The 18,051-nt window shown below is 55.0% G+C and overlaps 6 protein-coding genes across 6 annotated transcripts, besides 1 other annotated feature; 3 read left to right on the top strand and 3 right to left on the bottom strand.

The window, feature by feature from the left end:
* Nucleotides 1–1,769: 1,769 nt before the first annotated feature.
* On the bottom strand, nucleotides 1,770–3,005 carry CYME_CMH188C (hypothetical protein, conserved; the record flags this gene model as incomplete). The annotated part of the gene is made up of 1 exon (XM_005536077.1): nucleotides 1,770–3,005. The coding sequence occupies one exon, from the start codon at nucleotides 3,003–3,005 to the stop codon at nucleotides 1,770–1,772; it is 1,236 nt and encodes a 411-aa protein (XP_005536134.1).
* Nucleotides 3,006–3,435: 430 nt separating this feature from the next.
* Nucleotides 3,436–4,686, top strand: CYME_CMH187C (similar to shaggy-related protein kinase; the record flags this gene model as incomplete). Its single annotated transcript, XM_005536076.1, has 1 exon — nucleotides 3,436–4,686. The coding sequence occupies one exon, from the start codon at nucleotides 3,436–3,438 to the stop codon at nucleotides 4,684–4,686; it is 1,251 nt and encodes a 416-aa protein (XP_005536133.1).
* A 771-nt stretch (nucleotides 4,687–5,457) lies between these two features.
* On the bottom strand, nucleotides 5,458–7,005 carry CYME_CMH186C (hypothetical protein; the record flags this gene model as incomplete). The annotated part of the gene is made up of 1 exon (XM_005536075.1): nucleotides 5,458–7,005. The coding sequence occupies one exon, from the start codon at nucleotides 7,003–7,005 to the stop codon at nucleotides 5,458–5,460; it is 1,548 nt and encodes a 515-aa protein (XP_005536132.1).
* A 947-nt stretch (nucleotides 7,006–7,952) lies between these two features.
* Nucleotides 7,953–10,214, bottom strand: CYME_CMH185C (hypothetical protein; the record flags this gene model as incomplete). The annotated part of the gene is made up of 1 exon (XM_005536074.1): nucleotides 7,953–10,214. The coding sequence occupies one exon, from the start codon at nucleotides 10,212–10,214 to the stop codon at nucleotides 7,953–7,955; it is 2,262 nt and encodes a 753-aa protein (XP_005536131.1).
* Nucleotides 9,825–11,858: a sequence feature (possible transcribed region).
* Nucleotides 11,859–12,062: 204 nt separating this feature from the next.
* CYME_CMH183C (small GTP-binding protein of Rho family) lies at nucleotides 12,063–12,815 on the top strand (the record flags this gene model as incomplete). Its single annotated transcript, XM_005536073.1, has 1 exon — nucleotides 12,063–12,815. The coding sequence occupies one exon, from the start codon at nucleotides 12,063–12,065 to the stop codon at nucleotides 12,813–12,815; it is 753 nt and encodes a 250-aa protein (XP_005536130.1).
* A 1,862-nt stretch (nucleotides 12,816–14,677) lies between these two features.
* On the top strand, nucleotides 14,678–17,980 carry CYME_CMH182C (similar to ubiquitin specific protease; the record flags this gene model as incomplete). Its single annotated transcript, XM_005536072.1, has 1 exon — nucleotides 14,678–17,980. One exon carries the CDS (start codon nucleotides 14,678–14,680, stop codon nucleotides 17,978–17,980), a length of 3,303 nt encoding a protein of 1,100 aa, XP_005536129.1.
* Nucleotides 17,981–18,051: the final 71 nt, after the last annotated feature.

Here is an 18,051-nt window from a genome sequence, read left to right as displayed (position 1 = left end):
TTGGAGGCCCGACATTTCGGGTGTAAATGCACGCTTCAAACCTTGCTACACTTCCTTTTTTGGTCCAGGATACTGACCTGAATGCGTTGTTCGGTTTCCGCACCCGTTGCCGTACCCCGGGGACCACGTACTTCATCTGGGCGATGACACTGGTTAGCGTGCTCACCGCTGCACGCGCAAGCGCGCGTTGTTCCGTTCGATAAGGGTACAGCAGAACGCGATGTAATCGGTGACGAAATGAGAACAGGAAGGGAAATCAAGACTGGAGAACAAGTCGGCCATTTTCAGTCCGTCTCATCTACCGTCTGGCAAAGCGGTGACGCGCTTTCCCTTGGAAACGCTCGCTGCGATGAATCAAGTTCGAGACCCTTGTCCAGGGACACAGGGGAGGCAGGAGCCTTCACGAGCATATCCTGTAAGAGGTATCACGCTGGTATTGAATGCCGTTTCTTCGATGGCCATAAAATTCCAGCGGATTCGTCCTTTGAAGAAAATCCTTCAGTCGGAATGTTAACTTCAGTGAACTTTCTGTAAGAGCTGGTGAAGGAATTGTCACTGGACCACACCGAGCATCTGTCCACGTCAATGAAGCCGCGCGAATTACTCGGTTCATGAACTTCCTTCAAACAAGAAGATTAAGAGTTCGATGAATGCGCTTTTTTTAGCAACCTATACATTAGCAACATAGAAGCGTGGGGCCTCGCACACATGGGTTCTATAATGATACCGGTTACGCTATGAACGCTTGTTCGACGGCGTTGCGAATCACCTTGATTCCTGTGACGTATCGAATTGCAGCAGCGAACCGTCGCAGAAACCACGCCAAAGTGACGACCGAAATTCCGTAAAAAACGAATGAATCTGTGAGCGTCTGCCACTGAACTGCAAATGCCAAGACTATGCATCTATCATAAAGTTCGAAAGAAATCAAAGTGCTGGAACAGAGCCAGTAGTTCAGTTTCCCACCTGAATCCGACACGGATGTCGTGCCCTCGCACGTGGACGCACCAAACGTTTCCGACGGAACCGACCTTGACGACAAACAGAGGCGTCAAGCATGCTGCATCACGATGCTTACAAGGGCCTTGCTTCAAGGGATGCCTGCCTCAGCACCTTTGCCGCCAGGCTTGCCACGACCATGGACATTTACCCGAGGGTTCTGGCTTGCAAACAGCATGTCTTCGGTTTCGGGGAAACAAGCGATTGCCAATCGTGGGATGAGACCAAAGGCGATGATCCTTGTTTCTGCAGTATTCCCTGAATTCGGAACCACAGTCAGGCTTTACATGGAAATCCTGGCAGGGTAGCGCCGCTGCTCGGACAACCAGTGTTTTCCGTCTCATTGCAACGACAGAGGCCAGAATGCAAGTCGAATGCATGGAACATCTATCACCGGACGACACTTTTTCTATACCCATAGAAGGAGCACCTCTGCATCGTCGAGGTTTTGTTCTCGGTAATATGCCCGCGGATTCATCGACAATGGCGATCGCTGGTTTTTCGGGAACGCACCCTTGTCCGCGACTTTGGCTAGCTCCGAGTGCAACCACCGGCTACAGAAGCGCCAATTCGTGAAGCGTACCCGGGGAAACCCTGGGTACGCTTCAGGCGCACCCATACGACTTTGTTGTCCCGCCCCCGAAACCACTGTTTGAATCAGCGTCACGAGATAAAGCTATCGAATGCCTCCGCGCTATCGCAAGCGCAACCTGTTGCGGAATCTATTCCTGGTGTCCACGGGTGGAACAAAAAACAGCCCCCGTCCGGCACTAGAGATAGGCTACATCACGCAGCAGCCAAAATCCACACACATCCTCATCATCGGGTTTCTCTTGGATCGCCAGGAAATGCAAACCGCGAGCAGCTTTCTTCGCCTCGTTAAACGCCCGCGCTTCTGCCTCGAGACTCGGCTGGATTCGGGCAAAGAGATACGCCGCGTCGAGGCCGCACTCTAGATATATCTCTTTTTGCTGCTCATCTGCAATGATGTAGGCAAGTTCCGTACCACTAAACCACGCTGCGAGCGGCAGTGCCCGACGACTGTAAATCACCACCCCAGGAACCAGTGTTTCCGGGCTCGGGGCTCCCAGGTCCAGGGCAGCGCTCTGCGTTGACCCCGCATTGCCAGACGTCCGCATCTGGATATCCAAGTTCATGCTTTCAGCAGATAGAGACACTGGACATAGTTCACCAAAGCCGGCTGCATTCATCTGCGTCACATCCCTCAGGAGGATGGTTACGAAAGCGAAACGATCCCCCTGGAGCTCATCGGGCAAGCGTGCCGCCACCTTCAGATCCACCGGCGTTTTCAGCATATTCCCAATGCTCTCAGCGAGCGAGAGCTCCGCACCCCGTGTACCACTGCGATTACCGATTCCAATCGACTTACCTTCATAACCTGGTAAGCGCGGGTATACGTTCCGTTCGCGGTACGCGAGGGCTAGAAAGAGCGCATACGTTCGGCGGCTTGGTCGCGTCTCGACCCCAGAGATATTCTGCATGGCGATCTGAATCATGTTACGCATCTGAGCTCGGAAGAATCGGATGATTCGTGGTCTGACGCTCGACTCTTCGATAAGTGTTTTCACGGCACGCGCTAGTTCACGTGAGTTGACCATGTTGTTGGGGAAAGCCTCGACGTGCACAAAGCTCCCATCCCGGTCGCAAACAACGAGCTCCCATAAACGTTTGCCATCCGCACCAACAACTGGACGCGAGTAAAAGTCAAGTTCCCAGATGTCCGACACGGCACTGGTCGCCAGCGGTAAGACGCCTCCAGTTTCCGCAGAAGGCGCGTCTTTTGATGGTTGGTTTCGACCAGCGAGCGCTCGAAGCGAAACCCTCTGTATCTGTCGACGTCGTACAGTACGCGTAGGGGATATTGTGGTACTTCTGATCCTTTCTATATGAACTTGGGCGTCGAATGGTTTACGTTTTGGTCTCGAAACCCAGCCACAGAAGCGTAAACGGCTCCGCGTCGCCCACTCGGGTACAAGAGCGAACATGAGCGGTCTAATGCACTGTGCCGGTGGTAAAAAAGCACTTTTACGAACAGCGAGAGCCTTGTTCTTGATTGCAAACTCGCCCCACTCGACGTGTTCTGAGCGCACCGCTGACCTGGTATGTAGCGTTCGTTCGTTTCCTGAACAGGTACGATGCTATTGAGCGGAGGATCAACGCCGACGCGTTCCGCACGGCAGCGGACGGGTTGGCAACTGCCGTGCCGCTGCGACACGGCGCTGCAGCGTTACGGAAGACGGAGTGAGCCTTGATGACGTTCAACATCGCGAAGCGGGGTCCTTACTTCTAGGATAGAGAAGCGCTTTGACACAAAGGCGCGGTTTGCTGGACTTTGAGCGCTGCGGAACAAGAGCTGGGGCGAGCAGGCGTCTTCTCCGCGGAAGAAACCTTCATGCACAGCCCGACACTGGTGTCATGGCAAGCAAAGGAGGCCAAGAGTTTACCGATTGCAATGAATATGATTCAGAAACCATGTTTGCGGAAAGACATGCGGAGGAGCATCCTTCCGAAGAGGCCGTGCAACCCGGATCACTGCCGGCAACGCCGCGTGCCTCCAGCCTGGACGTGCCGTTCGCTTCGCCTGCTACGTTTAAGCTCGTCGAGTTGCTAGGTCAAGGGAGTTATGGTGAAGTCTGGTTGGCTGTCTCGAGAGCTTCCGACAGCCAGTTCGTTATAAAACGACTGCACCGTTATCCTTTTGCGCGTAACCATGAACTGGAACGTTGGCGTTTATGGAATGCACCGTCATCCAACGCGGCGCCAATCGACTATGCTGAACGGGAGCGAGAACTCGTCTCGCAGATACCACCGCATCCAAATCTGGTGCAATGCATTGCTTGGTTGCCATGGAGTTTCCCAGAAGAAGCGAATGAAGCTGGATTGGGATCTGAAGGCGTCGAGCCGGATTTGGCACTCGTTATGGAGCGGGGCTATCCACTTGCTCATCTCTTCCAAAGAGATCAGAATCTTGTATCAGATTCGCTATGGCTGCGGCTCATTCGGGTGGTGTGTCGGGCACTGTTCAGCGCACTGGCACATCTGCACGCGCATGGATTCGTCCATCGTGACATTCGACTGGATCACGTGTTGTCGCGGGTGGATCCGGAAGCGCTTGGCTTGTCGCTCCAAGCTGGTCGCCTACCCCAAGCGGAGACTTTTTTCCTCTGCGACTATTCGTTGCTGCGCAGATGCAGTGCGAACACTGACGCAGATGGGGCCTCGTCACCGACCTTGACTTATGCGCCAATGCGATCACCGGAGCTCTATTTCGGGGAGACGCGGCGGCTCCCGTCGAGTGACATTTGGGCAGCTGGATGTGTGCTTCTCGAGCTGCTATTTCGCCAGGCCGGTGAGCCGGTATTCGATTGCGGCACTGGCACGGCGATGAGTGAATTACGATCGCTGAAGACGGTGTTCGACCTGCTGGGGAATCCGCCAGAGTGCTTCAAGCAGCAGCCGCTTGCACCAGCATCGCATACCGAGAGCGTGTCGTCTCCCCACGGCTCTGATAACATAGCTGCTCGAATTCATCGATGCTGGAACAACGACGTGGATCAGGACGTGATAGAACAGGCCATCGATCTGGTTCAGAGGCTTCTGGACTACTGCGAAGCTCGTCGTCCAGCAGCGGTGCAAGTGCTGGAACATCCTTTCCTGCAAATCTGAAGAAACCAGAAGCAAGCAGTGTGGTATCGTCGCTATGCGGATCCCCAACATGACGCTTCGCTATCCGCTTGACGCTTGCAGGTGGATACTGCACGCCAATGACGAAATGCTCGCGTAGCAACTGACCTGCTTATCGGATGCTGTGGTAACGCGCGCGACGGATGCCGGGCGTTGCTGCTTGTCTACGGAAGAATGCTCGCCTTGCGCTCGACTTGCGTGTCGGGCAGCGTCATTCTTGCGCACGTTTCAGCGATTTCTAGAGTGAATCTTGTAAGTAGATACAGCCACCGAATTCGTCCTGGATACAAGGGATTCGGAGCATAGTCCCGAATGAGTCTCTGAACAAGCGGAATTTGCAACAAATAAATGCGTTACTGGCGGCCGTTTTCCGCGTTCTGCAGGAGCAGTTCCCAGCTAATCGATACTTGCACGCAAAACGGGCGATATGTCCTGGGCGAGCGCACCTCTCCAACGCTGCAGGTGATCGCGAATGCCAATCGAACACCACACTTGAGTTGTGAATCTAGCTCAGGCCTGTCTTTGACATTGGAGAAGTCGTCCGTGGGTATGGGTGCGCGTGAAACAAGCTCTTCCCCGGGAGGTCGGCCGCACGAGGCAAGGCATCATTCCGAGAGCTCTGGAACAGATCGGTGATCGCTTCGCTGGCAGCCGATCACCAACGCGCATCGGGGGATCCCTGGATCGATACATCGATCCTATCTCGTAAACAAATCGGTTCGGGAATAACCGGGGAGCCTGGGTGTCCGCATACTACCCCAGATGAAATTCAGAAAAAAGTCGTACGCTGGTGTAGTTTTCATCGTATTCCAGGACGCAAGCGTTCAAAAGCGACTCCACGATCTCATTTGCTACCACGGGATCGCCGGTCTCTCGGAGCATCATTGCTGGCAGCTCGGAGATGGGTACGCCTTCGGGGTGTCGGGTGAATGCCCTGAGCACATTCCGCACTGGTAACACATCCGCGCTGACTGCGTTGAATGCATGCGGTGAGGTTCCGCATACCACCGCAGTCGGGGCGGCGCTCGGGGATTCGGAGCCCAGCAGGCGCTGTAGAGCAACGTTCGCGAGATTGTTCAACGCCGTGATTTCTGCCACTGAAGACACCTTGTCGCCGTGGGTCGTTTTCGCGACCCGCACATGTTCGCTCACAAAACCCGAACGAGCTGAAGATAACGAGAACGCTCCGGACGACAGGGCATCATCATTTGAAAGTGTCAGCTCGTTATGCATCATCGGCAGAGGTCCTGTACCGATTGCTGGGGACTTGTTCCCGGCAACGCCTGCGTCGTCGATGGACTCGTCTAGTGCGACAGGCGAGGCAGTCGCTTCATGCGCATCGCGAGGCGTGCCCTCGTTTTTTGGCATTGTCAGAGGAACTTGCGGTTCCCGAGGCAAACCCAATCGCTGGATCTCAGCAATTCGCTTCCGCAACTTTGTGATGAGGTCGCGTTTGCCAGCGATCGCCTCTTGCAATGCCGCCCGCTCTTCAAGGCGGGCGCGAACGACCTGCGTTGCGTGGGCGAGAAAAACGTCGCGATATAGCAACAAACTTTCGAGTCGTTCTTGTAGTTCGGTGCTTGCGTCGTGAACATCGTTTGAATCACGAAGCACCTGTTGCATGTTCGACGGTGCACGGCAACTCGTGACACTCATCGGTGACGCAGTGTCATTTGTGCACCTTCCAGCACTGCTTCCAAACGAAAGTTGACGAAACAAAGCTGAAAACCTCTCCCAGTCTGGCCGGATAGCGTCAAGGCTTTGGCAATACGGGCACTGTCCCGAGGCGTTGAGCCCGCCACAGCTCGAGGACGTCTCCGAATCTAGTGCGTATTTACACCTATCCAGTATGCCTGTACGCAGCAAAAACCACAGTTGCTCAACTTTGGAGCCATCGAAACACTCGTTCTGGTCTTCGAGGTCCTGAACAAGTTTCAGGGCTTCGTCGAAAGCTCCTCCACGGCCCGCTGCCTCTGGACTCGCCTCAGCCGCTACGGTTGCACTGCGCCTCGCCGTGGAAAACGGCTCCTCAACAACTGCTTTCGCCGAAGTTCTCTCAATCGGTTTCCCGAACGCATCTATGAACTTTCCCCATTGCATTGCTGGTGTTCCCAACTTGGATGCTAGGGTCACCGCGGAACACCGTCCAGGAAGCGGCGTTAACAGGCACGACGGCCTCCAGAACAGGCTCCTGGGCATTTGAAATCTTTGCCTCCAGGCAGCTGCCCTACGGCATCTGGGTGCAGAGATCTTCGGCGGCGGCGGCGGCGGGCTGCACGTCATCATCATCATTATCATCATCGATTCGGGGGCGATCCTGTTTCTTACATGAAAGAACGTTGATATATTTGGATTTGGAACTCGAGGTTCCGTGATGAGTATCGGTGTCCGTGAAAGCGCCTGTCATGCTTCGCGGTATGTTCAAGGTCCATTACCCATCCATCCTCTCGGAGATACTGAGAGAATATCGATTTCGATCGACAGAACGTTGATATATTTGTGTAAGGAGCTCCAGGTTACGTGATGGATATCGGTGCTGGTGAAAGCGTCTGTCATGCGTAGCACTACGTCCGAGTTCCAGTATGCACAATGCCCCTCAGAGATAATGGTCGTTCCGTGCGTTCCGTCTTGCGCAGAGTACCTGTTTTGAGCACCAGCAATAGCGCCAATGCCTCTGGCACGGATGCAGCACAGAGACAGAGCGGCTTTGCCATACCAATGAGAGCGTCGGATCGAGGAACGCTTCACCTGATACGGAGTCGGGATTCTTTATCATTTTCGGAGCCTGCAAGCTGTGCAGGCAGACGCGCTGCTGCAGGCAGCGCGAAGCGATATGCTAGGAGATAATTGCAACATGGGCGGCGCCCATACGCACCTTAACTGTCCCTAGTCGCAGAATAAAGAGCGTTGCGGACGAGTTGTTCATGTCTCGCTACATCACCTGTCGCTGGCGGGAGCACGAAACATTATCCTGGCAGACTCGTCCTGCTAGCGGAGCATTCCGCCTAGAACGTAAAATTTCGAATAACCGGTCAACGCGAACCGTATAGCAGGAAAGATACGATTCTCTAACCGGTAATTCGTGGTCCATTTCTGTTCTTTTTCTGATTCGGAGCGATGCGTAGCGTATTCAGGGCATGCTCGCTGCTGCTGTTGCGGCGGCGGCAGCGGCACCACGTACGTTACGCGTCCAGGTGCGGGGGCGGCTTGCCAATCTCATCCGGAACTGCACGATGCGCGTTTCCTTTTTACCCATATGAAGAAGGCTCTGTGTGGCTGTTCGCTCGATGACGTCGATTCCAGAAAAAACGCCGAGAACGCGCATGCTCTACAGAGCGTCGTTGAGTGGCTGATACGTCGCCAGCGCCGCTCGCTAGCGACGCGTCGTTCGATACAGAGAACGCGCGACGGCGAGCAGCAGCATCAGTAGCTTCATTGGCACCTTCTCTATGAGCGTGCTGCTCTCGCGCGGCAGTCGTGTCGATGGTGCGCGTCTCATCTAATGCAGAGAACCGCCTCCACAGTCTACTTTCTGATGCGCCTGAAACCAGTTCGGCAGCGTTGCTTTGCGTACTACCCGTCGTGCGATGATGTAGCGCATCCGCTACTGCTGCTGTTGCCGCTGGCGTTGCCGTGACAACCTGCTGCCCGTGGAGTTGCGAAAGCTCTTGCGCGAGCTGTACGGTCCGCTGCTGCTCGCGAAGCAAACGACCTTGCATCTCTCGAAGCGCACGTCGAAGCTCCTCGAGTTTGTCCTCGGATTCGGCATGTGCCAGTTTCGTCGCGATCAATTGCTGCTCGAGTTCCCGAACGAGCGCCGTCTCTTCTGGAGCAGAACGACCTGCAGTCGAGCTCGGATCGAGTTCGGCGCTAGTTTCCTTCGAAGCATCCCGTGAGGTCATCATCGCTGCAAGATCATGGTGAGGAGCGAGTGCTTCATCCTCACGCTGACGATGCCAGTGGGTAAAGTACCGCAAACTCGCAATGGATCTCGAGGCAGCATCGCGCAGCGCAGCCTCGACCTCCAGACGTGCCTGGGCGACCGCCGCTCGCAGGCCGGCGCGCGCTATCTGCCATTCGCGAGCGAGCCGCTCTCGATCCCAGTCGACCGGAACAGGGTCCAGCTCAGCACCGATATCCTCCTTTGCAGTGCTGCGTGCTAAAGCGAGTCCAGTAGTTGCGAGCGGTAGGCCATGGTCGCCTGGGTGCGTACGCGCGCTCTGGCGCCTCTCAGCAGGGACGCTGAATAGCTGCTGCGCCTCGCGTTCGCGACACAGCGCCGCCAACTGAACACGCAATGCACTGTTGGTCGCGGAAAGCTCGCGAATTTCCTCCTGAAACGTTTCCGCCTGCAGCAAAAGTTGTTTTGCGAACCGATCACGTTCTCTCTTCCATAGAGATGCTTCATCAGGCTGCGGTATTCGTTCCGCCGTACCGCTGTTGGGTCCTCGGTCCCGATCCTGCAGTAGCGATGTCACACTGGACGGCATCGAAGCCGCGGGATGCAAGCTCTGGGCATGCGGTGACGCTGCCGTCGACGCCTGGCCCCCAGCGCTCGTCTTCTTCGCAAAATCCTCGCTGCCTCCCTCATTCTGAGCTGAATGGATTCGTTCGCGAGCCATGGTCGACGCTCGCAAAGCCGTCAGCGACGCCTGCGCTGTCGATGAGGTCAGCGGTGCTCCCTGGTATCCGCCTGCAGCCACCGTTCGCGTGCCGTGAGTCGCCCTTGGGCGGTTTCCTTTGAACGGCTCTGGCATGCTGTTTCGATTGGCGCTCATTAGATCGGGTACGCTTGCACTGGACTCTGTTGAAGAAGCCTGGCTCGCGCTGTCACGGGATCCGATCGACGCAGACACATCGGTGAACGTATGCGGCTGGTCAATGCTGATGCTAATGAGGAGCACCGCTCGGATTCGATTCGACTTTGGTGTGTTTCTGCTCTCGCTAGTTGAGGACCTGAGCTCCAGAAGGCATTCTCCAAAGTCCGTGCTCCCCGTGCGCCGATGAAAACGGTGTGCCGCTGGTGCTTCGGCACCGTCCCCAGTGTTGCGGTTTACGCACGCTGGCGCAAACTGGGCTACATCCACTTCGCCAACGCCTATGGGCTGGTCCCGCTGTACATCGTACAACTTCACCTGAGCAACGAGCGGTTCAAAGCGTTTCTCGTTGGCCAGTGGATAAAGTGTAACATTCGATTCCAGAGTTTCCTCCCAGACTCCGTTCGTTGTCGAAGACGTTTGAAGAACAGATCCCGCCCGATCGTCCAGAAACTGAATACACACACGCAGTGAACGAGCTTTCAACGCCGAAGCCCGTGTCTGGTCCGGATCGCGACCGTCTGTTTGGTCTACGACACCTGCAAGCGCGGACTTGTAAGCCTCCTCTTCCTGAACAAGCCGGTGGATCCGGAAATAGACGATGTGCTTGGAGCCCTTGCGCCCGAGTCGTGCAACAGCTTTCGCCGGAGAGCGCAGAACTCTCCGCAACGACTCGCTTGGGGAGCGAAACATGCTGTCGCTACTATTTCAAAACTTTGCCGACGGGTCCCAAGTCAGTTTAGCATAGTGAAAAGCTCCGAGAATAGAGGATTCAGCTTCAGTGCTGCTTCAGCGTTTGATTATGTTCGAAGTGAACTCAAGTCTGAGATGGTAGGAAATTGAGCGCACCATACAATTTCTGGACGTTTGATGTTGGTGCGAGATTCAAGCGCCAGTCGAACGAGAAACGCATGGCGAGCCGCATGAGGTGACGCTTTGCCCATGCGGCCTATGAAACAACGATGGACTACACTACCCAGGTCAGAATAAAATGGAACAGACCCACTGAGCCAAACTAGGCGTAGACGTTACCGTCTGGATTTCGCCATATTGTCATCAACGACAGGAATTGCGGATTTTTCCTGCCATTGCTTCATTCCCAACACGCTTATCTCTGGCGTTCAAAATGCCGGTCTCTCCGGTCGCTCCAGCTCCTTTGCCAGCAGTTGAAGGATATTGGTTTTGGCGTGCAAGTCCCAATTTTGCAGTTTCCTGTCGTTGTCGACGCATTTCATGCACTGGCGGTGATGGCGATCTACGCCTCGCTTGCCATTTGCATCTTTTTCAAACACTGTCTCGGTGCGCTGTGCTCAGTGCTGACACTTCATTCGCGTCAGATTTCCCCATACTCCCATAAGGCCGCCTGCTATTCCAGGCGTTGACCAGTGGAGCGTGTACGCTCGCTTCATCGCTCGGTATATGCCCTTGACGGGTACAGAGGGCTACCCTCGATGCTCTCATGCGTTTCAGTGCCCGATGCCGTGTCCAATGATTAAGGGCTTTTTCTGGACGATCACCTCGGCAAGTACGCTGCGTGCTGCACATGCAAGTGCAAGCCTTCCTTTTCGATAGAGGATTTGTGGAACGCGTTGGTTCCCATGATGAAACAAGACCCAGATGAACGATTCAGGTACTAGAGCAAGTCGAGACGCTGTGAACCCTGCACGCTTTCTGCGTTCACAGCGTTGACAGACTCCGCACTGGAAGCGATTCACGCGATAACTCAACTATACGTCCAGGACCCTTCTCCATGCAAACAGCGGAGACAGAAGTCACTCGAAACATATCCTTTCAGAGGTATCGTGCCCACGTCGAATACTGTTTCGTTGATGTTCGCTAGGCGAGGAGGATTTGCCTTGCGAACGATAACGATTCCTTGATGTGTCAAGTTCAGAGAACGTTCGATCTGTGCTTGTGGACAAGCCGCCAAACAAGACGCCTAGCTTTGTCTCGTTGGATCAGCAGTGCGAACTGCTGCCCCCACAAGTTACCTTGACACACAGAGATCGACAACTTGGCGGATTCGTAATTGCAGCATGCAATACGTAAGGAGAGCAGAACAGTAGAGGCCCGCAAATACGAATCTGATAATGATATCGGTTTTTTTACGAATGCTTGTTCGAGTGCGTCGCGAATCACCCGGATTCCAGGAACGTCGCGAGTTCCAGCTGCAAAGCGTCGACGGAGCCATTCCGAACATACGACCAGGAATCCCATATCTACCTACGATTCCTCACACCCTAATTGATCCACTTCGAGTGTCAACGCCGTGTACCTAATAAAAAGGTGGGAGAAACATGCTCAACACATAAATAGAGCGAGCTGTTCAATGTCCCATGCTCACCTAACCCCGGTGTAACGATAAGAAAAAAACGACAAGGCGCTACTATCGACCGTCCCTGGACCCCCGGGTGGCGTGTCCACGCGCGTCGATGTCGCGGCGAGCGCGGGAGCAATCGCGCGAATTCCACCAGTCCTATCACTCGGGGGTGAGCGCTATTCCGAGGCCGTGTACTTTGGTGCGGCTGTCTGCTGGCGACCATGCACGGAGTACACCTTCCTCCAGAGACGTTTGATGCAGACGACTCTGCCATTAAAGTCGTGGTCGTAGGTGATGGAAGCGTTGGAAAAACATGCATGTTGATGAGCTATACGAGCAACCAGTTCCCGACAGACTACGTGCCGACAATCTTCGATAACTATAGCGCCGTGGTGCTCTGTAACGGGCAAGAGGTACCTATTGAGCTGTGGGATACAGCTGGTCAAGAAGACTATAAGAGGCTGCGAGCGCTCTCGTACTGGAACGCTGACGTTTTCATCCTGGCGTTCTCGCTGGTAGCGCCCGCGAGTTTCGAGAACGTGGCCGTGAAGTGGGTCCCTGATCTGCGTGCCTCGAACCCTGAGACGCCCATCATTCTAGTGGGCACGAAACTCGATCTAAGAGAAAGCTATCCGGTGGTGAAAGAGCTGGAAGCACGAGGGGAAACCGCAATCACGGCGGACATGGGTCGACGCCTAGCCACTGAGATCGGCGCGATCCAGTATCTCGAGTGTTCCGCCCTGACGCAGGTCGGACTCAAGGCCGTCTTTGACGCAGCTATTCTGGCGGGTCTGAAGGCGCGGCGGGAGCGGCCCAAGAGCGACCAAGCCGGACCGAAGGCAACCGAGCTGCCGAAACGTTCGCCGCACGCGAGTGCAGGGCACCGTCCGACGGACTCCGGGAATGAGTCACGTCGGGTAGCGAAACACGAACCGCATGACCAACGCAAAGACGCGTGTTGTAGCGTCCAGTGATCCGGGGTCTTAGCAGCATTGTCCGGCTCGTAGAGGCGCGATGCAGATAGAGCGCTCGTTTCGGGGCGCCTGTTGCTGATTCGGTTACACTGCAGAGTGCTGAAGATCGAACGAACGAGACTTGTTTTTGCTCCCGGGAGAGGAGTCTTCGTCTGTCGTCAGAGTACGCTGAATGGCTCGCGCAGCTCAACTTGGTAGTCGTGACCCGAACACAAGCGGCAGTGATTAGAATTTTATGAATGATACATAGGAATCCAGCACTCTTCAAGGACCTCGATGGGTTTCAAAATCACTGCGGGAGCATCTACCATTGATGCCGTTCGCGTTGGCCACAGACACGATTGCAGTATCGAGATACGTCGTGCTCCTCCGAGTTCAGATAAAAATGATCATAAATAGCCATTCGCCACGACATGTGCAAGAAAAGCGGACGACATGCCGCGATTCATGCCACATAGCACGCCGTTCGGCGTGATTTATCGGGCAATTACGATTCAATGTATGACTGGACACAGAGAGGCGTCCATCATCATCGCTCGCTGTAGTCTGAGACGTCCCAGTGTCATGGTTGGACGATGCATCTGCGACTTTTTTTGGTCGGCGAATGGCAATCCATGACGATGACGCTCGTTGTATGTGGTGGACTCTAGGTACACGCGGCAAGGCAAATGCCCGTATGCAACGCACCTGCTTTCTTTGTTGCACCGGTGTACCGTTCGACCCGCTTGCAGCAGTTCTTGGTAACGCTGCTGCTGCTGCTGCTGCACAAATTCAAGACCTTTTCTGCTGCTCAGAATGAACCGCTCGCCAGACTCTTTACGCACTGAGGCATCGAACGGGTCTCGTCGACGAACGCGGCGGGTACCGTTTCCAGGCCAGCATCCTGTGATGCGCACTTGGCGAGATGCTCTCGCGCTATCCTGTATCTCGCAAGGCCATGTCACGCTACACTCTGTAGATCCGCATTTAAAATATGCCAGCACCCGAAAGAGATCCATTAGCATCTGAAGCTACCATGGATGATGGTCATGCTCGGCTAATGCTGGAGCCGCTGGGGTTGCATGGTGCAGATCGTCGCATACGGTTGAATTTTTGAGCATCGACGTATGAAGTTTGTCATACGGTAGATGGAGCTTTCCGGAGTTCCATCGCTTTGGTGCTGACTCGATAAAACTCCAGCAATGCGGGCGCTGCTCAGCCACTCGGAGGATTGCAGCATTCACCAGAGCGCTTTCCACTGCCATATGCTGTGCGCTTTCAGGTTCTTTTGGCGGTAAGTTTATCTCCACCGCTTTAACGGATCTTCTGAACTCTCCTCAATGCCTTAATGAATGCGGCTCAATGCAGGTTTCAGTAATCCTGTACAATGGCTTGTATCCACTGACCCCAGATTGTACCGTTCGACATGGAATGTATCGCTGCCCCATCCATTGCTAGGAGCACGTCTCTTGCGAAGGACTCGTGGATGTAGCCCTGCACAGCTGCTGGTAATTTCATTGAAAGCATACATCTCGCTAGATAGCAACACCTTATACAGGCCGTAGAGTCGTATCTGTGGATGTAGCCCTGCACAGCTGCTGGTAATTTCATTGAAAGCATACATCTCGCTAGATAGCAACACCTTATACAGCCCATAGAGTCGTATCTGTGGATGTAGCCCTGCACAGCTGCTGGTGATCGCCCCGTTGCCGCGCGAACGCCAAGAGGCATCAATGCTTGTCCGGTAGCCGAAAACACGTGCTACGAAGCCGCAGAACACGTGCGGTGACGGCGCTCAGAAACGTCCCAAGAATCACAAGTTGGGCGCAAAGTTGGAGTACTGGGTCAACTAACCAGCGAAGTGGGGAAGCATCACTTCTGGGATGGATGCTGCGGCGACACCAGTGGCGCCGACGACGGCATCGAATCGGGCAGCGAATACTGGGGTACCGAGCCAGGCACGCCCGCAAGTCTGGAACAAGGACTCTGAATCCGTCCGCTTCAACGCTGCAGACTGCTCAGAGTTGTATCCGCCAGTATCAGAACCGGAAGAGTCAGCAGTGGAAACCTTGACCACTTCTGCTACTGCTTCGCAAAGTGCGCTCTGTGTAGCGCTCTGGAATCTGCTGCAGCGGCAACCCTTGCGCGATGAGGACCGAGCTATGCAGCTTTTCAAGTTCCAGGCTTTGGATTTGAGTAACAAGAACCCCGGACAAACGAATGGAATAACTGCGGTACGGGTCATTGCGCGTTTCTTGCACACGTGGTCAACGGTCTTTGGGCGTCCGGGGCACTCGCCGGCCGTACCCCAGCTGCACTGTTTCGATGTGACGTGCAGTCGGCCCTATGATGATCTATACTTTTGCCTGCATCGCGTGATCATCTCTTGTGCGCAACATATTGTCCAGTTCAACATGAACTCGGGAGGTGTGTTTCGATTCTGGATGCGCCTGGACGGCTCGTTCGCCATCTACGACGCAATGCCGATCATTCAGGCACTCCGTCGACGAGGATCAGGTGGAGATCATACAGCATCCGACGATGATCATGTAACCATGGAGACGCTAGAATCGACAGGTGCCTCCCAAATGCCAAAACGAAAGAAAGCAAAGTCATCCGTGAGCAGCGGCCCCCACGATGATCGAGACACCAAAGCGGTGACTCACAGCCGATCAGCCGAAATCGTTGCATTGCATCGAGTCGTGCCAGACCCGTTGATCGAAGGAGCGATCTGGAGGGAACAGGCTCGTTCACTTGCTCGTTCTATGCTGTTGCGGTTCAGCGGGTCCATGCAGGCTCTTCCGAACGTGCCGCTTTCGACGCTGGAAGGCGGCCTCGCGGTCGATGCCTCGATTCGAGCAGACGGCATCGCAGAGCGACTACCAGGTACCTGTCAGCAGTCACAAAACCGCGTGCTGGCACGGCGGCATCGGGATCTGTGGCGCAAAGAACGCAAACTCCAGCTGCTTTTCTTTGCGGCAAGGCCAAGCGAACCTTCGTGGGTACTCAGCTGGCGCGAGAAACACGCCATTGCACATTTCACCGACTGGGCCTACAACGAGTGCGAAGACAATGATGAGTTCCGAGATGACTGGATGGCATCGATGGCGCACGCGTACCGTCATGATTCGCGATTACCGCCTCGGAGAATGGATCAGGAACACCAGACGATGGCGACCGGCGGAAACGTTGCGAATGCTTCCGTAGCGACGCGAGTCCGAGACGCGTCAGAAACGAGTTGTGCGCATTCGGGACTATCGACGTGCACTGGAACGGCACGATGCCGGTATGGTGGTGTGGTGGGCCTCACCAACCTCGGCAACACTTGTTACATGTCTGCTGTGCTCCAGGTTTTCATGCGTTTATGCCCGGTGCGCAACTTTTTTCTTGGAGATCTTCATCAGTCGTTTTGTCTGCGCCGTGTTGAGGCTTTGGCTCAGAGCCAGGACCCGGAGCGGACCTGCTTCAATTGTGCATTAGATGCACTGATGACGCAGTCGTACCTGGCGTCTCTGAGCCAGGCACAGTCGCATGGCTACTGGCGACCTGTCGCAGAAGCGGCGCTATCGGACAGAGAGACGCAGCTGTCAAATCTGCATACTGGCGCGTCTGGGTCTGTTCGTAGTGCCTCAAGCGCTGCCAAGGAGTTTGTGGATAGCGGCAGGCCGGGCACAGCGCATGCCTCATCTTCCTCCACATCCGAGTCGTCTTCGTTAGCGCTGTCGTTGTCGTCGTCCTCGTCGTCTATGTCGGGATCCATACGAGCAGCGCGACATGCTCGAACGCCGTCTGCTGAAGCAGCACGTCCACACGAAATCGCGCTTCTGAACCAGTCGAAGCCGCTCCAAGGGAGACGTCGTCGTGGAACGGAGCGCATGTCTGCTTTGGAAAAGAAGGATACCCTATCAGATGTTACTACTGAAGCCGATGATAGGCTGCGCGGCTCTGGAAAACGAAAGCGCCGGGAGCGAACGCGCCCAAACGATCAGAAATCAAGCGCTGCCCGAACGCATAGTACCAGCGCTACCAAGGGAGCGCTCCTATCGGACAAACAAACGGACCGAGAGCCCATGCCAGAGCACTTCCAGAAAGCGCAATACGTGCGCTATCCGTTAAAAGTGCCAGTGCTCGTGCCGCAGAAGCTCCTCGATGTTACCTGGAAGTTTATGGAGCCGCTCGCTACGTACGCTCAGCATGACGCTCACGAGTACCTGCTGTCGGCTCTGAACCTCATGCATGCGCACTGGACGCCTACGCTCGACGATGGGGAACGTCGCCTCCAGCTTCAACGGCGATTCGTAGAGAGCGCTTCCGAGGAGCAGTTGGCCTTGCAGTCGGTAGCAGCGCAACTGTCGCTGCGTTGTTCGTGCCTGGCGCATCGAACCTTTGCGGGTCTCATTCAAAGTGAGATTTGCTGTACAAAATGTTTGACATCTTCACAGCGTTACGAGGAGTTTTTGGACATCTCTCTGGACCTCATTCGTCCCGAAGACGAGCATGCAGGCAGTGCGGCTGCAACAGCAGCAACAGCGACAACAACATCGTCAGCGGCACGATCGCTGCCGAATACGCTCACAGGTTGTTTGCAGCGATTTACTCAGGAGGAGCCGCTGGATGCGATTGGTGCAACCTCATCCTGTTCGTGTGAGGAAGAGGCCCGGTCTGCTGGTGACGTGCCACCTATTCGCACGAAGCAGCTCTCACTGAAACAGCTTCCACCTGTCATCTGTTTCCATCTGAAGCGCTTCAAACAGAGTGGTAGCGGTAGCCAGGTAACGCCGAGCAAACTCGATGTCGATGTTATTTTCCCGGTACGAGGGCTCGACATGACCCCTTTTATGAGTGCGTCCGTGCGGCGAAGGAACGGTGTTGGCTCGGAAGCGATGGCAGCACAGCATCCGCACCGTTGTATGCACCACGAACTGCAGGATTCTGGGCCACGAATTCTCTACGACTTGATCGGGTACGTAAGTCACATCGGATCTATCGACCAAGGCCATTACATCGCACATGTGCGGCACGGTCGATATCCAGAGTGGTTCGTGTTCGATGACGAGTCAGTTTCCGTGGAATGTAGAACGGTTTGCGAGGACACGGAACCGGACGCGTCCAATGCACGGATCACCAGCAAGGATGCCTACGTCCTTTTCTATGAGGTTCGTCCCGAATGTCTATGGGTACGCTAAAGTCCAACAAATCAGGTGGATAAGGGATTCGCATCGACCTATTGATGGAATTCCTCGGATCCATGCAGGAG

Source organism: Cyanidioschyzon merolae, chromosome 8, assembly GCF_000091205.1.
Source record: "Cyanidioschyzon merolae strain 10D DNA, chromosome 8, complete genome".
Taxonomy (NCBI): Eukaryota; Rhodophyta; class Bangiophyceae; order Cyanidiales; family Cyanidiaceae; genus Cyanidioschyzon; species Cyanidioschyzon merolae.
Note: the sequence above shows the minus strand (reverse complement) of the source record. Positions and strands in the feature narration are given on the sequence as shown.